The sequence below is a fragment of the Rhipicephalus microplus genome, chromosome 8 (genome assembly GCF_043290135.1).
Source record: "Rhipicephalus microplus isolate Deutch F79 chromosome 8, USDA_Rmic, whole genome shotgun sequence".
NCBI lineage: Eukaryota > Metazoa > Arthropoda > Arachnida > Ixodida > Ixodidae > Rhipicephalus > Rhipicephalus microplus.
Window position 1 is genome coordinate 9,477,181 of NC_134707.1, and position 19,276 is coordinate 9,496,456.

Here is a 19,276-nt window from a genome sequence, read left to right on the forward strand (position 1 = left end):
CTTCGCTGTTGCCTCTTCATTTTGGGACAAAGATTCGCAACAGCGATACGACGTGTTTTAAAGCCGGCTCGTACTCGGTTACAACCTAGGAATAAATGAGGCATCCGCCCGAAGCCATCTTTGTCTCAACCATCGAGAATTCGTGCAGACTCCCGATCAAGTAACATTATAGCTACATTTGTGTGGCGTGGGTAGCTTTCGTATATTTCACTTTGGCGGTTTGCCCATGTTGGGGTCGCTGGTTTTCTGTCAAGAACTTGAACTTCACGACTAGCTTCAGCTAATATTCTGTCGTCACTGCTCAATAAAACGTCTAATTTTAGGTAAAGACGAGGCATGTATTTATTAAAATATTCGTGGCATTAACGTTAGCAGCGCAAATGTAATTGCAGTTAGCACGCCAGATGAATGACAGTCTCGCCGCAAATATGAGGGCGGAGCCTACGCTTATGCTTAGGTTGTATCCGACATATATCACCATAACGTAACCGAACCTAAGAAAGGGAAAAACTATCCTACTCTAACGTAACCTAACCGACCTTACCTTACCTAACCTAACCAACTTTTCTGCTGTTTTTTTTTTTCTACAGAAATGCGTCGACAAAGCAGTCCAAAGCAAGACCTGAAGGTCTTCCGCTAGGAATAAAATGCTTACAAAAACAAAACTTGTGTCTCTTTTTTATGGGGCCTTCCCGCAACCAAATGTGCGCTACACAATCTCATACTTCTGCTGCTCAGTGGGCATAGGCGTTGGCACAGAGTGTATGACACTGATGAAGCACTAAAATTAGAAAGTCCACTGACGTCACACCGCCAGCATTAGCAAGCTAGATTCACCTGTCTATATCCTGAGACTCGGAGATATATTTGAGGTTTTAGGCTATAAGACGATTACGTGACCCTCCTTTCTTTTTCCGTCCTCCTAAATGGAGGCGAACACCACCGTATTGCAGCTCGTGTTATTTTTATGTGTTAGCACGAAACCCACAAATACTGTGAGCAATACTCAGCGCACATCACACCTCAGTGCTCGAGAAGCTTCACGTTTGTGGTTTATAATTCTTTTGCTAACGTAGCGCGCAGCACGTGAACACTCGCCCCACCGCGGTGGCCTAGTGGCTAAGGTACTCGGCTGCTGACCCGCAGTTCGCGGGATCGAATCCCGGCTGCGGTGGCAGCATTTCCGATGGAGGCGGAAAATGTTGTAGGCCCGTGTGCTCAGATTTGGGTGCACGTTAAAGAACCCCAGGTGGTCGAAATTTCCGGAGCCCTCCACTACGGCGTCTCTCATAATCATGTGGTGGTTTTGGGACGTTAAAACCCACATATCAATCAGCACGTGAACACTCATTATTCCAGAGCTTGCGCAACCACCAGTGATTACGCTAAAAGGTTCGACACGTGATGTATAAAAGACAGCCCGTCTCAACGACGATCAGTTGATTGACGACCGACGCACTGTGCGCCGATAACAGTGTACCACAGTGTGCACTGCTTGCCGTAACCTCACTTTAGGTTTCACGGTCACTATTTTGGTCAAAAAAAATGTTTCACCTTCAAGAAGCATACTGCTTTCTTCGTACACGTCACGACGACGTCACAATATTGCGCAGTTCGCCATCTTGCGAGTCCGGGTACTGATCCAGAAGGCTACCATGGCTTCTCCGGTTGGCTAAAAAATGCCAATATTATAGAACGGTACGATAATACAGTGAATATTTACAGTTTCTACAGCGTGAAACTTTATTACAATATAGTTAACCCAGTGGCATAGCGGCCACATCATCATCGTCTCTGTGCCCGAGTACCAGCGCAACGAACAGGTGCACCTGTGATGTCACGTGAACACCCACGCTTGCAGCTGACGTCATTGTAACAGGGGTGTAGGGGTAGAACATTCCCCCCCCCCCGAATACTTTTTCGCCATGGTATGCATAGAGCAAAATGAACATTTGCCTGCCCGGTACCCTCTTGAGAACAACCAGGCACTCCAACCTTCCCCCCTCAAAAAAAAAATATTTGCCTACGCCCTTGCATCGTGATCGCCATCTTGGGTTGTCATATCGCCCTTTATCTAAATACACACACTAAATGACAAGACGAAAAATTGACCGAAAATTGATTAAACTGCGAATGCCGTCGAAAGACGATGGTCTTGCGTCTGGAGAGAGTGAACAAAATGTCTATTTGATGTCCTGCGCAAGAAAATCATCGAATGGTATTTTGGAGGGGCTGCATCAGAGCGCCTCGAGCGTGCAGTGGAGGCGAACAAGCACATCGAGTCACGTCACACGTGAAACATGAGCGCCATCTGGCAGTTATCTTGCAAAACGAAGCGCGTGGCGTGCGCACCTGTCTTGGAAGCGATAAGGTGTAGAACACAAGGTAACAGGTAGGTGCCGCCACCGTGTCTTCATAGCAAAGCGTTGGAAACGCTTGCCTTTTTGTGCAAGCGTTGCAATATCAGCGCAGCGTGATAAACGCTACGGTCCTTAGAATTACTTATGTGTTTTCTAGTATAAACGCACACATACAGAATATTGACGTGTTGTTGTGGTGCCTCAGATATGCGCAATAATCGCTTTTTGACAATTGCACAAGTCACACAAAAACTTGATTGATTGATTTGTGGTGTTTAACGTCCCAAAACCACCATATGATTATGAGAGACGCCGTAGTGGAGGGCTCCGGAAATTTAGACCACCTGGGGTTCTTTAACGTGCACCCAAATCTGAGCACACGGGCCTACAACATTTCCGCCTCCATCGGAAATGCAGCCGCCGCAGCCGGGATTCGATCCCGCGACCTGCGGGTCAGCAGCCGAGTACCTTAGCCACTAGACCACCACGGCGGGGCCACAAAAAAACTTGAGCAATATTGGTGGGCGCTGCAGATGGGGTCCCCTATTTGGGGTACTGTTGAGGGCGGACAAACAGACAAATGTACACACAAACATTTTTTTTGCGTCGAAGGTCCCCAAGAAAGACTACCGTCTTTAAAATACGCAATGACATGCGCAGTTTTGTCTGCGCAGATCAGTGTGTCGTCATACAGTGCGCGAATTCAGATTAGCGATATATCCAAACCAACGTTTTCATCTTACTAAGTTACCACGTTGAAAACGTGTAAAAGTCGGGAAAATGCAGGGGCCGTGAGGGCGCACGGCTGGACGACGGCCGGGGTGGAGCAATCCACCAATTAACGTTAGACGTGTCGGCATCTTGCGGTACTACGCCATACTGCGCACACTCATCTCGGCCACTGGTTGGCCGAGGTGAAAGCTGCCGAATTTTCCGCACTGAGAAAACTTGTGCGGGCGCGATTCGGGCTAACGGCTGCGGATTTTTCATTTCTGCGGATAATTCACGTTCCCTTTCCAGATCCGCCTCTCCACTTTCTGGATCTGCAAACGGTGTGAACGATGCTTTAGAATATGGTACGCAGAGGTGGCTTTTGTTGGATGCGATACGCTGTTTCCGTAAGTTAACGTGGGCACCCAATAAGCCAGAGTATGAAGCGTGCGCACTGGCAGCAAACGAAAAAGATAACTCGAGGCTCTGAGTAGCCTATTCCAAAACTTTATATTGTCACAACACATTACGTGTGATAGGAGTATACGTGCTTATTTTACATAGTAACGGTGATAATCAGTTCCACCATCTGGCGGGAGATGATGCACACGTCGTCATATTACACCCACTTGCGTCCCCACGGCCACCCTCTTAGGGTATCAGGCTGGTGAGAAGCAGCGTCCACGAAGTCGCGCGAGTCTGCCATCTACAAAAAATGGCAGCTCTGCCTGGACGCCATGAACGAGTTGTTGGGACAGCCGAAGGCGTCCACGAATTCGGCCATGTTGAGCAGCGGCCAGTGGCACCTGTCACGGGCGCTCAGAGGTTCCGTGCGGTCCAGTCCGCAGGCGACCAGGCAGAAGCGGCGGAAGAACACCGTCTGCGCGGACTTCCACAGAGCCGGCGTGACGCGGTGCGGCAGCGTTCCTCCGCGCGTCGTGGACGCCACGTAGTCCGTTTTCATGGCCTCGTAAGCGACCCTGGCGGCGCGAAGCCAAGCGAACAGGTTCCGCTTCAGGGGTGTCGTCATCCAGTCCACGTCCTGGGGACGGCCCTTGTGGAAGTGGTCTTCGAACGCCCTGTAGCAGCCTATTCGGTAGGCGAACTCGCGCCGGGACGCCTCGGACCAGAGGAAAGAGCCTGCGCTGGCATTGCTACTTCCTGGAAGGAAGACGGGCAAAGTATATCCATACTGATAGGTGATAAATAGCAGGTGCCACAGAGTTTCCTTCAGCTAGCATGAATGGTGGGTAGTACACGGATTTGTCTGAACTTCATTATTCTGGCTCAGCGCCTTGCAGCATAGAAAGGCGACTCTCAGTGGCATAGCCAGGGGTTGGCACATCAAGCACAGGAACCATGCTCCCAGATCCCCCCCTCGAAGTCGTTTGCCATGGCATGCAAAACACAAGATGACAATCGACAACCTCTCACTGCCTGGCTCTACTTCAGATCAAGGAGGTCCCACCCCCCACCAAAAAAAAAAAGTTCTGTTTACGCCTCTGACGATTCCCAGCGTTTTATTTATTTTTCTATTCTGTGGCACATCCAGTGTGCAGGGGTGATGGGAAGAAAGGCGAACTGTGCGGCGCGTTATTTTCATAGCGCTCCGACCATGGTGGTAATAAAAAGATGCGAGAGTGGTCCCTGAGCGTATTATGGGCGACGCTACTCACTCTTCAAGGCGAAATCTTTCGATGCCTCATCAAACACGAAAATTTACCTGCAGCGCGCCAAGCTGTCGAACATGACGTGCATCATTAAGCGCATCACCAATCAACACAGATGCATGAAAGAGTCTAGCATCATCCGCCTGATCCAATCATTCGTACTCAGCCATATCACCTATGCGGTGGCCTACCACCGATGGTTAAACAGCCTCATTAGGAGCCTACAAACAAGCACGATGAAAGCCAACACACAGCTCTTTTAGCGGAGTTTAGTCAATACCCTTGAAGAGCTTATCGAGGCAAAACAAATATCTCAATAGGAGCAATCGACCAAGACAAAACCAGGCCACCAGATTCTCCAGAATATCGGAATCGCTTACAGTTACGCTCAACACGGAGACAAACACGACATACCTCGCACGCCAGTATTAAACTCGCAGTTCCAATCATACCCAGGAACATGCACCCTGACCAGAGTGCTAGTTCAGGGTGCAGCCAGGGTTCTGGGTGGAGGGGAGGGGCTTGGTTTGTTTTGAAAAAACCGGATAGAACAGGGTGTTTTACCGATGAAATATAACAAAAATAGGAGTTTTTCAAGGTCTTCAACAATTATCCCCTCCCCCGAAAAACATGCCTGGTGACGGGCCTGACCCTGAACACCGGTGCAGTAGAGTACACAAGTGCAGATGAGTCAGAACCATGACCAAACTGTGTCGCTGCAACCACGAGACAGCCTATGCCGACTCAGCCCGCTATCGGGAACGTCACTCCTTCGTGGCTGCTGTCGTATACCTCACACAACAATGCTATACCAGCGCATTAATTATCACAAGACGCGCAGAAACGGCAGAGGAAGTGGCAATAGCTGTACCATAGCCCACAAGAACGCCTCATATACCATCAGCGGCTGAAAAACGGCCATACAAAATGATGTCTGTGGCAGAATCTTCCCCGAGGCCTTGCCGATCCTAAATACAAGCAAAGAATGAAAAACTTTTGCGAGCTTTTTTTCTTAAATACAGGTTAAGTCACGTGGCACACAAACGCGTGCACATCATTTGGTTCTCTGCCCACACGCCCCTATGGGTCACCAGGAGGTCACTGCTCCCCACTAGGTGTGCACTGACCAGGCGCGCACCAGGAACTATGTGCCACGAAGTGGCACACAACGTGGCTTCATGTCATACCTTCCGAGGTGCGTTAGAAAAGTAGCCACCCAGGCAAACGTTTCTGTGGTGGTGTGAAAATGTGATGAATCCGGTGGAAATAACTAAACACTATCGAATGCAAAAGTGGGAATACTCTACGGCTCACCCAAGCTAAAAGGGGTCAGGTCAGTTCTATGGCAGCATTTCAAGCACGAACGTACACGAACCACGTCATCGTGCGCCACATATATCCCAAAGTCAATAGAACTAATTTATGCCAGTACTGTACCACCATAGCCACGGTGCACGCTTGATCATGTCCTATGGGATGTCTAGCATTATTCTGCAATAATAGGGTCACGGCTTGTGAAGACCATCGGGCGCGTTGGCAGACTGCTGCTCAGCTCGGGCCTGGACAAGCAACACTGGTTAATCTAGCAAACCGACTAAACTGCCAGGAAACATGGTCTCTCCATAAGCTCTTAAAAGGGAGCCCAGCCCAATATTCTGTCGAAAATAACAGCTTTCTTCTCTCTCTATCTCTCTTTCTCTTTGTCCCGCGTTGGTGGCGTCAACACAAAGTGATGAAAAAGTCACGTGATGACGTCCCCGTGTTACGTCCTCATGGCATCACAAATCACTAAAAATGATGAGGTCACATGTTGAGCGCGAAAGTACTTCAAAAAAAGGTCAGGTGCTGAAAGCGTACGGCGTCTATCTCAAGTCCCATTTCAGTTTTCAGACACCTTCGAGAAGACAGTATCGTAGACAAAAACGATGCAGGCTACATTGCTGTCCAAACAAGATGGCGGCTCAGCGAATTGCTCAGATAGCTCTGATTTCGCGTGAATGTTCGTGTGCACACAAGCAGACGCTTCTGCCAACGCTCAATCTGAGTAACGTTGAATTTTTCTTAGATTTGGCCACGAAGTAAGCTAAAGCAAGTACGTTTGTTTATCTTAGCCTTCTCTTCTCGACGCGAGGTGGCTTCTCGTCGCGTAGACGCCATCCAGATCATAAAGTTTTCTATAAACAATGATCCAGACCCATTCAGACGTGTCCCATTTCTCGGAAAACTTGGACTCCATCGAGGAGTTTAAAAAAAAAACCTCCTTGAGCTTGATTCTGTCTTCTAAGCTGTCAACGCAGAGGCTCTACAATCCTGTGTATAATTGAAACAGTCTTAGCAGCTGAGGAAGATGGTGGCTTCCGTCTCCTAGTATACTGAGCTGGATGCACACATAACAAAATCATGCAGGCCTGCAAGATGTTATTACCATACGCGCTAAAGAACGCTTGAAAAGAAATGCGAAACAGCACGGCGCGTACCATTCAAATTTCATTTCACCGCGATACTGCCGTAGCAGTCGAGAAGGACCAGAGCACCCACCTCTGTCCTCGTTTCCGACGTCTTCAAAGTCGTCGCCTCGAGAGAACGGGGACACAGCCTCGGCAAGTTCCTTGGCCACGACTGCGCCCAGAGTGCCGTAGTTGTAGTACGAGGCCACCGAGGCGTTGTAGAAGACGGGATGCCTGAGGTACACCAGCGGCAGAAACACCGTGTCGAACAGGTCACTATAGACGACACGACCGTGCAGCTCGACGGAAGAAAGGGCTCCCTTAAGACCAATTGAGGCCTCCTGGCCGACGTGGTGCAGAGTCACGTAGTTGGCAAGAAAGCTGTGGTTCCCCCGCACGAAGCTGCTGCCGACCTGCGTTATAAAAGCCGTTGGCATTTCGATAACGTATGAATGCGAGCCTGCTTTTGCGTATTCAAACGTAAAACTGCGCGAAATCTACTTGTGCGCGTTTCATTTGCTCCGTTTTACTTATTCACTCTAAGAAAAGGTTTAGTAAAAAGAGCTTCGTTTTGTCCCGCAACAATAATTGTAATCTTGCAATATTGTGAGTATGGTATGCGCGTTATCAGCGTGGCATGGCATCCTTGATAGGAAAGTGGCCAGCGCTGAGTTTTCAAGAAAGGAAGCGCAAGCAAGCCAGATGATTATTTTGTGGGACAAGAAGACACCCTTGTTACTTGGTGTTTTTTTAGAGTGTTGTTCTGCCTTCAAGGTCGCGGGATCAAATCCAGGCCGCGGCACCTGTAATTTGACGGAGGCGAAGTGCTAGAGACGTGTACACACAATTTAGGAGCATGTTGAAGACCTCGTGATGTTCAAAATTTCTGAAGCCCTCCACTATACGGTGTCTCTCATGATCATATTGTTTTAGAACGTAAAACCCAACAAGTACATGAAGCGCATCATCTTCATCGCCATTTATGATCATCAGCATTGTTTACCACTGTGTCGCGACTCTCGTATAGTGGCTAGAAACCTTTCTGGCCACTATACCTTTCGCGCAGCAAATGCCTAGCTCGAGGACCTTGCTCGAGGCGCGAGCAGACAGGACGAACTCATTACCCTGGTGGTTTGTACGCTGGCTGCCGCCGCCGCTCTACTTCAACAGTCCCCAATAAAGTGGCGAGATTGACACGGCCACGTCGGCCGCCTTCACGACGTCTCGTCTCTCGCTACATATTGCTATTACCTGCAAACATGGGCGTACGCAGGGTTCCCCTTCAAGGGGGAGGGAGGCGATTTTTTTTTTTCTCGGTGGGGGCCCTCTAGCCTGGCGCCGCCCCTGCGAGCAACCCATGATGATCGCAATAAACTGTCAGTCGAAGTAGGCGTTTCTGATTGGTTTCTTTTTGTCTGGCCCTAGCAAAGTTTCGTGCTCCCTACAATGATGAACTGTAACAGTTTAGATTCTAAGAAAAAGCAAGTGTATAATGTGGGAGGCATGGAAGTTAGTGGGGCAGATGTGATCAAGTTTATGTGCATAACATAACAGGACTGGGTTCTTGATTTGTTCACACGTGATTTCAACGTTACATTTTCCTATTCATTCAGTGGCTCCCCCCACATGCTGGCTTGCGTTTGTCCCTGCACCCTTACTTATAGACGTGCCTTTTTTTTCACGCTGATGTTTAACTTCAATAATGTCAAACACACTACGCCAAGAACTAGTTCTTCTAGAGTTGTAGAACACTTTTGAAGTCGGCGTAGAAAACGCTCATTACTCACCTCGGCCATCGTTGCGTTGTCTCTCTCGAAACTCGTGGCGAATGAGGTGAGCGTGACGTGTTGGAGCCTGGCCCGAATCCTCCTGGTAGTGACGTTGTCAATCCAATCGGGCGTCGTCGTCATGGAGGCGCGGCGGACGCCGTCGAAGAGCGCATCGGCGCCCCCGAAGTCGGCGTGCGGAAATGCCAACGCGGCCAGTACCAGAGGCCAGTCGGGCTCCAATGCCCTTGTCGCGGCGTCCAGGCAGAGATGTTCGGACCTGAAGCAGCGTAGAGTGTCAATATTTATGAAAATGAACACGCTAACGCGAAGACCGAGCGCTCCGGCAGCTGCTTGTAGCGTGCTCAAGCGGGAGCGATAGCACCCACAGCCTCTATTGCCGTGGCGAGCAAAACAACCGGTCATTGGTGATACGGAACCGGCGGCAAGATAGCAACCCCCTCGCGCTTGAAGGCAATCACACCCAGCCCTACGTAATCACCTTGAAGAAGGAGAGGGTTGCTTTCTTGCCGCTGGTTCCATATCACCAACAACCACTTGGTTTACTCGCCACTAGATGGCGAGAACAGCGGCTGTGGTTGCTATCGCATCTCGCTTGAACGCGCTACAAGCAGCTGCCGGAGCGCACGGGCCACGCGCTCGCGTGTTCCCTTTCATAAAAAGTTGACAGTGTACATACAAGCACGTTACACACGCTGCGTCATACGAGCGAATAGCGTATGAGACGTGATCGAAGAAATATCGCCAAGTATAAAATAACGGGACAGTTTGGGTTGCTTTCATCTTTAAGTCACTTCGTACAGATCGTAACTTCACTAACACAGCTCTACAGATTCCAGCAGTGGCGCCTTACGCAAAATACCCAAAGCGAAGATTATGGTGTCGTCCTTTATGAAAGGGAACGAGGGAACGCGTGAGTGAGTTTCGCGCACTTTGCATCGGTAGAGTTACTGTATATAGGTAGCATATACAGTAATTCTAAGCAGTGTCATCAACCGCCAACTGAAAAAAGCATGTCCCCTTTTGACGTTGTCTAACGAGTGGATAGCCGTTGAGCAAATGCTGATAGATTACACCCCCGCTACACTTTGCCGTGAGTTCATGTGCATGCGTGGCCTGGGAGGCTGTAATATTTGTGCAAGGTTATTTTCGATTAAAGCTCTTCTTTGTTAGAAGTCACCACTTCGTTCTGTCATGTCTATTTCTCCGTGTCATTACCGTGGGCCGAAGTTTCATTACGTATCTGTACCGAGACCCCTTAAGAAACAAATAAATGCGGTAGATGCATTTCGTCAGAAGTCGTAATGGCCTACATTGTCACGGACAACATCTCGAATTTACGGAGTGTGGTCGAAAATGGTCCGGGAGCACGGTGTCGTTGAATACAATAAACAGCTAGCATCGCGGCCAGATCGCCACTTAGGCGTTCACCTGTACGGATAGTTGCCACCGAACCGCTTCACGAAGTCGAGACGCAAGGCGCGGGAAAGCGTGGCTGCTACCAAGTACCAGGCGGTGACGTTGACCATGGTTCGCTCCAGGTGCCGGGCCACCAAACGCGACGCGTTCAACCGTGTGAACAGCACGGCGTTGTCATGGTCTCGTACGGGCTCGTTGGCCTTGAAAGAGCCGAAGGCGACGTCCCACAAGCCAGCGGGAAAGTCGGCGTCCCCTATCAGGTCGGTCACGTGCAGCCACACATCGTCCTCTTCTTTGTCGCCGGGCGAACGTGAGAAGGCATGCGACTTCTGGGCCAACGTCACGTCCAGAGCTAGCACCGAGCTTGCGAGCGCGTCGCTGTGGGCGCTGTCCTCAGAAGCGGCGCGGACGACCTTATAAAGGTAAGACAGGACTACGCCGTCCGCCGTCTCCGGTAGGAGTTCTTCTCGGATGGACCTCGCGCCGTAGACATGCAGGAAGACGCGATCTCCCAACTTCCGTCTACGGATCCCGACCAGGGAGGCGAGGCCCGTGGTGAAAGAAAGCGAAAGCGCCTGCAGCAACGCGTCGAAAGACGTCTCCGAGCCCAGGATTCCCGATAAGTCCAGCACCTCGAGAATGGAGGCAATTTCTCGCTTCACGTCTGTTTCGGGTTCCTCCATGTAGAGAAAGCAGTCTCGAACGAAGCGGCTTCCCACCGCAAGACGCGAGCGCAGCTTTGTGTACACGGAAGACGTCTCCACGTCAGGCGACGTGAGCCGGCGACGCAAGTCGGCCAGGTACCTCTGGAAGGCGTCGCCCAGGAAGCTAAGGCCGTCACGCTCCCGGGTCCATTTGCCACACACGTGCTGGTAGAAGTCGTCGCAAGGCTCGACGTCGCCATCGACGAGCGTCGACAGGTAGCCTGACGCGAGTTTGCACTCCGAGGTTCCACACGACACGACTAGGTCGGTTATGGAGACAAAGCGACGCCTGGCGTTCGTCAAGTACGCGATGAGCAGCGTGACGAAAAGTAGTCCGCAGACTGTCGTGAAGAAGGCGACAGTGGACAAAGACGACGATGACGATGACGAACATAACGAGGAGGATGACGCAGCGCGTCCTTCACTGTCCGTGGCAGAACACTCGACGCCACTGCGCATCAAGGAGCCGCTCGAGTCTGCACGACGTCAAAAAGCATTAATCACGAACAGAAACATATACTTGCGTGCTTTCAACTTCACCGAACAAAAACTCGATAAAGTTGAAAGTTTGGCGAGTCGGTGACCGTGTTGGTGGCGACTGACCATACTAAAGCGTACGGATGCAGCGCACGGACACAACACAGAACACTTTTGGAACACAAAAGCTCCCTCACAAAAAGCATTCATTGACATACTAAAAGACCCCTAAACCACTGCGAGTTAAAAACACGAACGCGGTTTCTTTCCCGCCGGCGTTATCTTATTCTCGGCACTTACTTCTTCGTAAAACACGTGGATAATATTGGCACTAAGCGTCGAGCTTATCAGTATTTCACACGTTTCGGCTGCGAATTGTTATCGTTGCTATACTCGGCGAGAACTTTCTGTGGCGATGAAGGGAAGGCCAACGTTGGGAAGGCTACGTGGACGGAGCTATTGATGCTGTACTCCTAGTAACCCGGTTCGGCTCGCGTTTCGAATGAAGGCCGCGTTCAGGTAGTCCCACTGTACACATTTTGATACGCCTGCTTACACAGCCATTTGCGACAGAAATTCGACACAAGCTCTTTCGACGAGTCGTTGGAAAAGCTGGAGGGCGACGCGCGCTCACCTATGGACGAAGGCGCCATTTTGACTGTGAGCTGTACGTAAAACGTGAAACGTTTTCATACGCGCAAAAAACACGAAATGGCTCTTCACAAAGCAAAACCAAATAACGGTATCTCTTCGGCGCGTGTAGCGTCTCTTTGTAAACAGCATCTAGGAGAAAATAATGTTGTTCTTTTTTATTACTTTCGCGCGGAAAACACGGACGCATTTGTGGCAATATATTCTACAGCGGTGGCACATGCGCTATTTGCCTCCGTAGCCTTTCATTCGCTGCCACAGAAAATTGTGATGATTATATGTGGGATTTCACGACCCAAAACCATGACAGAAGGTTGTCCCCGAGTATAGCACAGTCGAAAACGTCGAAAACGCATAAAACAAAGTGGCACTATTTCATCGAGCACTATAGACGAATTCTACCGGACTTACATCACGAAAATGCTCTGGCGCTGTCTTGGTAGGCAAAATACGCTCTGCCTACCGCAGTTTCTGCTGGGTTTTCAATGGTACATGTGGTGATCTCAGTCAAGCAACGAGGGAAAAAAACGGTACGCCGACGAGCTGCGTCGCGGTTGGATGTGAGTCGCGTCTCACAACTTAGTTTTGTTTGTTGGCGCACATCGCATCTCTCAGCGCTTATGGCAAAAATTACGTACGGACGTCGCTATAAGTTTACCCGTAATGTCGACGTCAGCCTACCTGTGTTTACAAACATGGAATGAAGAAAACGCGGAATGTGAGCGCCACTGCATGGCGATGCATAGCAGGAGACAACGTGCGGCATTCTCTCGTATGTGAACCAATGGAGAGCTTACTTTCCTCATGACATTATGTGAGCAAACTGCTAGCATCCCGAAGTTTCAGAAAGACGGGAAAGGCCAGGAGGGAATGACGCGCTCGTCATTTGAATTATTAGAGAATGTTTAGGGGCCCTTCAAAGCGCAGCTGCTTGCGATGTTGCTGCTAGCTGTTTTTCATTCAAAGAAAAAATACTTCCAGGTCATAGGAATCAGCCGACCAGAAAAATCATCGAAGCTTTCTATATAAATAAGCGAAAAGAGAATAGCATCAGCCGAGCATCATGCAGCAGCACAGGGTGATTGTGAGGTTTCATTTTTGAAAGCTTGATGAAAAAAGTTCGAGCTTCGTATCAGCCAGCCATTACTTCACGTGGTACGCCGGTGTGAATATATATTAACGCTGCTATTTCTTTACCAACTAGTTACAATTGCGGGCGTAGGTACACGCATTGGGAGGGGGGGCAGGGGGGGCGCAAAGTCATCTCCATACATTGACCTGATTGGCGTGGGGCGGGGGGCGCTGCGGCAAATTTACGCCTCCCTGAATAGGAAGCCAGCATGCACACGCTTATGCGTGCGGAGTGTGGGGGGTGGTCCTGCCCAATCGTTTCTTTCTTTTGTTTACCGAGCGCTTGTATGCACTGCTTCGCTCGTTAAGCAGAGCAGGCGCTTTAGCATGGTGCCCCCTTTGATTCCCTCTATTTAGGGACACAGAGCAACTGGCTGACCGATTTAGATAACTAAATTTGTTACGCAGATAACACAGGGGTGTACAGTTAGGATGCTAACTTGTACAACGGTGCACATCGCCCTGCCAAGAGAGCCGGATTCCTTATGCGCCCATCTCAAAGTAGTAACCAAACACAATTAACAAAGCCGAGCAATTCGGTACACCAAGCGAAACACGCACAGTTGTGAAATAAATATGCAGGAACGCGCAGTAGGAGTACAACATCACGAGATAAACGTAACAAATATCATACGATTGCGGAAGTTATTTAACTCATTCAGAATATATCGGCAGAGTAAACGTGCGAGCAAAAAACAACGCAAAACAATATGACCTCCTGAACTACTGTTCGGCAACAGATTAAAAAATGATAAGAAATTTTCCGTGCGACAAGTCTAAAACATTAATAAAGTTGTATCTTGAAAATGGCTATCGTAGGCTATTTTACTTTTTAAATACCACAATGCTCAGTTGGTACGACGCTGGAATGTAACATTTTTTTTTTCTTATGTTGTCAGAGCTTCATAAGAGCACCTTCGTCAGTCAAATCAAAGATATCACACTTATTTTTCGTAGAGAAAATATATACAGGCATGGGCACTTACCTTGGAAACTTCGAAGAGCTGAAAAGAAAGTGATGATAACGATCAATATACTTTACTTGTGCTGTACGTGGCACACTTTTACGCTCTTAAAATAGTTCGAGTGAAAAGATAACAAAACATATATTTGGTTGTGACAGAAAGCGCTATTCTGCCATTCAGTGTTAATATATATATATATATATATATATATATATATATATATATATATATATATATATATATATATATATATATATATAAGTGAAATACATGCACATGGGAAATCGAAATATTGTAAGAATAATTAGCCTTGCATTTCTAACTGAAATTTTAAAACTACACGTTGATATAGTGCCAAGCTGTTCATCCCGAGAATTCTGTAAATATAAATTAACACCAAGCTAAGATTATCCTGATCGAAGCTCTTTAGATAATATTTACCGAAATATTCCAGTGTAAAGGCGCGTCATTCACAACGCGCAAGACACCGATAGGAGTCGCGAACGGTGGTCCCACCGGCGGCTCCCTTTTGTGGGTGTCACTGGTGGCAACGTTACTGGATGACTGGTGGGTCTAAACTTTCTCTAAGTTCTCCGGGAGTTCTCGTCTTGGATAACTTTAACACCAACTAGTGGTATAAATGCATACTTAACGCTGTAGAAAGGAGTTGGAGTGGTCACGGACGTCGGCAGGGGGGTGCAGAAGGGGCACTTGCTCCCCTCAAGCAATACCAGCGCTTGCCCTCACAACAGCGCTTTCCCCTCCTCTAGCCGCGATGCAACACTAGTTTCCACCCCCTTTCTCCCCCCCCCTAAAAAAATCTGCCGACTATTACGAAAGTAGTCCTTGTTGCAGTCTTCAACAATATTTTATGGTTCATTTTTTTTTTACTCACAATGATGCAATCGTGCGCACATGGTTCTAATTGCAGCACAAGCAGTTGCTCTCACATAAATAAGCTTTCTATGCGCCATATACTTTGCTCGAACACTTTTTAGGGCTGATAGGGCCTTACAACCGTTGTGCAAACTTTTTTGTGGGAGTATATAACCTTTCGTGTGACGTACACAATGGAGCAAACGAGAGTATTCGGGGCGTCATTCCGCCTAGCCTTATAACCAGTGGGTTCGGGGTTTCGGTGCCCCACTCCTCAGTGGGAAAATTTTGCACTTAGTATTCGTGTGTGTTTGAATACGCACACATACAAACACATACAAGAATAAGAGAATAACTCCAGCGCCCCTCCCCCATCCCCCCCCCAAAAAAAAGTCTGACTACGCCTGTTCTTGCGACACATCCACAATCATCATCTGGCTTTCTTCCGCTTGCTTTCCTGAAAACTATGCACTCGCTGCATGCCTGTCAAAAATGTCATGTCACACTAATAGCCGCACGCCGTTCCTGACTCGGAAGCTGCGGGCGCACATGGCGATAAAGCAAGCAAAAACACGCGGGGATATACATACGATTATCGTTGCGTGGCATAAACGGCTCAGATATCCGCCTTCTCCACGTCATCGTCAGTGTACGAGACAACTAGCCCACAATTTTCCGAGAGGGCGTTATATGTCTCAGAGTTGCTGTATACGCTGCCTTTAGGTAGTAAATACAGTAACTCGGGTTTCTGTAATATATGTGTCTGTAATAGGTGTCCTTCAACGTCCACTGCAAGGCAAAGGCATCGCCCCTATTTGTTCCATTAACACGCTCCCGTGGCTGCTGCGGCCACGTTATCCACTCAAATTTCTCAATATCATGTGTGCACCTACCCAGATTCCTCCCCTCACATGCTTGCCTTTTCTTGAATCCCAATTAGTCAGCCTTAATGACCAGCGGTTATATTAGCTTCACACTATATGTCCTGCCCATGCTCATTTCTTCTTCTTTATTCCTACTTCAAGTTTACGGCGTTAATCGGCAGCTTCGGAAAACAGGGGAGGGCTCTTACCGTTGGTGACCAGAGAGTTCACCTCACTGGACCTCCTTGGACGATCCTCGAGAATTCTGGTGACTTCGTTGAGCGAGGATTCACCCAACTTGGGAGACTCGCACAACATGGAGAAAGGCTCCGTTCCAGGCACAGCCATGGCTACCATCTAATTATGACGATGATTACCCTCAAATATGCCATGCATCCGCAATGGGGGATGTGGGCAACGGGCCGCACCCTTGTAAGACAAGCATGCTGAAGAAAAATAGACAAAAAGAACCGAAATTGCAAATAAAATATATAATTGGGAAATATACCAATATTTCCAAAATAGCTTGTAGTCATAGAGTCAATCCAAACAACGCAAGTTATGCTTCATTCCATCACTTCATGGACACGGTTCTACAGAAGAAAAAAAAGAAACTTGTTGTGTCGCGCTGTTCAGTTCAGTTTCTGCTTCATAAGTTATGTGGCGCCTCGTGTGGCATTGTTATGTACTATATGTATGTCTATGTAAATAAATCAGTTGGTTACGGGACCCGGTGCAAGACAGACGTGCTTCTGTCGGCGCTGCGCGCCGAAGTCGTGGTTTGGCTGTGGCTGCGACGCCGACGGAGAAGAACGAAGGCCACAGCAGACCAACGCCGCCGGTGTAATGACTGTTTCGTTCAGTTTCGGTTTCTGTTTAAAATGTTGTGTGGCGCCTCGCGTGGCAGTGTTATGTACTATATGTATATATGTGTAAATAAATCAGTTGGTGATTTGCCGTTCTTGGAGGGGGACGTTTTTCTCTCGGCGCACAGCGCCAAAGTCGTTGTGGCTGCCGCCGGCGGCGTCGGCATGCTGCGGCTGTTCGTTCTTCGTCGGCGTCGTGGCCCAGCTCAACCCCGACACAACCCTTAATTATTTATTCTAATTTCTAACTACAGTTATTTGTGAAATAATAAAGTGGTATGGATGTTACATCTTTACCACAACGTTGGGCTTGTGATCGACCTTTGAAAACTCGCTTCAGCTCAGCTTATCAAAAAAACTGCTAAGCAGAAGGATACTTTGAATAAATTAGAACCTTGAGAGTATCCAAACTGCATGACATGTGTATAGGATGCGCAGTAGTGTTAAATTATGTCTAAACTTATGACAACTATGGGAAACCTACCATCTGCTTTACAACTGTGTGCTTGAAAAAAGGACGATGTGACCACCCTTTACATACAAGTACACTATCTGGTTCTTAGCCTATCTGCCTTTGCGGGTGAGCGCCATCAGGTAGAACACACCATTATCATCGTCCTCTAACGCATCAGCTAAGGCACGCTGCCGGGCTAGTGGGTTGGCGTTCATCATTTATTTGGGTACAGCGCACCACGACAAGGACACAAAAAGACACACATACACATAGCACTAACTTGCAACTAATGCTTTATTTGCGATCGCACGCGCTATTTATACAATAACAGTAGACCAATAAAACATGGAAAATATGTTAAAATGCAGCAAAGCTCATGCACGCGTCATCATCGATTGCGACAATCTGCACTCGCCAACGTCGAAGTGAAGAATCAAGATACTTCTTTTCTTTAGCTCACAAAGATATGGAAGCCACACTCACACATTTTTGTTTGCAAAATTGCAAAATATGCAAAATTAACAGCGCCATCTAGAGAACGCAGCAGGTACCATATCCGCCATTTTGATGCTGGCGAGGCTTGACCACTACGCGCGGGCGACCCACATGCGAATGTACGCGTTTCAACGCTTCGACTGTCGCAGTCAGAATTTTTTGCTGGCGAAATGCCAGTGCACTGCTGTGTGCCGCTGTGCAAGCAGCGCGGAGTCACAAACAGCGATAGGAGCATGGTATGTGGCATGAATTATGATCTTGCAGCGATCATTTAAACGCAAAACAGGGTATGGCGTACACAAGCTTTATGGGCATAGTCTAGGATGCATGTATCTCCGCGGTGCGCGGGCTGCACAAGAGCAATGCAGGACTAACCATTTTTCTGTGTTACGCAGACAGGCCATGTTTTTATAGGTTTGTCAGCTTTGCGGCGAGGTGTTTTCACTACGTCAGGCCTCTACACGACAGTGGTGCTCTTCGATTTAGCGTCTCGAACTCGCTGAGAAGCTGTGCGGCATTCAAATTTTCTTATGACTTCGGTGAAGCCTTGGACTACCCGCAGTCTATCCGCGGTGAGTCTGAGATGGTAAATCGAAGAGCCCCGGAAATTCCCTGCAGTCGAATAGAGAGTCCGCCACTGCTGGTGAAGTAACTAGTGTGACAGAACCGAACTGTTTGGACGGGCTTTTTTGTGACGAGATTACACCATGTAGGTAACGACGTAGAAATATTTTTGAAGGTGATTGCGCACAGAGACGTGCAGAGCTTCCGCTGCTCCGAGTAACATGCCATACACGCATCCTAGAAAGGCAGCTCGGTTGCTTGTCCGTGTTCAAGCTCCATTGTGTCTACAAGTACGGTCACCCTGCAGCAATAAAACAGTCATTCGGAAGATAAGGGCTATGCCTACTTTGGAACAGAAAAGTATCTGCTCAGGCACTTAACTTCCATTCGCCCAACGTGCGCGGACGCAACTTTTCCATTGGGGCCTCTCACTAATTTTTCTTTACTAGCGAAATAAAATCGAAAAGATAGCGGGGCGCACTGCCGTAGGTTTCGAAAACTGGCACCATGAGTATCGCCAGGGCTTGACTGAATGACGTTCTGCATGAGTTCACAGCAGTCCTATTTATTCGTAAGACGGGATTCATTCTCTGCATTTTAGTCTCTTTGGCTCAGTTGCGTTGCAGCTGTTTTTTTTGTGTTGCAACTCACCTCACTTGAAAAATGTTTCATTTGCATTATAAAACATACGGCTGTGGAGACAGCCATAACTTAGTTGTATGGGATTCAGTATTTTGGCTGCCTTACACTTGCAGCTCCTAGAAACCTTTGAAGCTACTTAGATATAAAAAATAACTGATTTAAATTCCCTAGAGTGTCCACAAGTGACTAATGCC

General features: G+C 48.3%; 1 protein-coding gene across 4 annotated transcripts in view; it reads right to left on the reverse strand.

Moving 5' to 3' along the window:
- LOC119164091 (neprilysin-1) overlaps positions 1-16,491 on the reverse strand; it is a 37,888-nt gene extending 21,397 nt beyond the window's left edge. The window contains exons 1-6 of one of the 4 annotated variants that reach the window (XM_075870963.1): positions 16,271-16,488; positions 14,344-14,361; positions 10,407-11,574; positions 8,976-9,234; positions 7,280-7,601; positions 3,563-4,232 (exon numbers count right to left, since the gene is read on the reverse strand). In XM_075870963.1, the coding sequence (XP_075727078.1) occupies positions 3,778-4,232; positions 7,280-7,601; positions 8,976-9,234; positions 10,407-11,574; positions 14,344-14,361; positions 16,271-16,418 (2,370 nt within the window). In that variant the 5' untranslated portion in view covers positions 16,419-16,488 and the 3' untranslated portion in view covers positions 3,563-3,777. Of the gene's footprint in view, positions 1-3,562; positions 4,233-7,279; positions 7,602-8,975; positions 9,235-10,406; positions 11,575-12,209; positions 12,235-12,637; positions 12,760-14,343; positions 14,362-16,270 lie in introns of those variants that run through there. The other 3 variants (XM_075870967.1, XM_075870965.1, XM_075870964.1) reach the window with 3 other exon arrangements.
- Between the last annotated feature and the right edge of the window lie 2,785 nt (positions 16,492-19,276).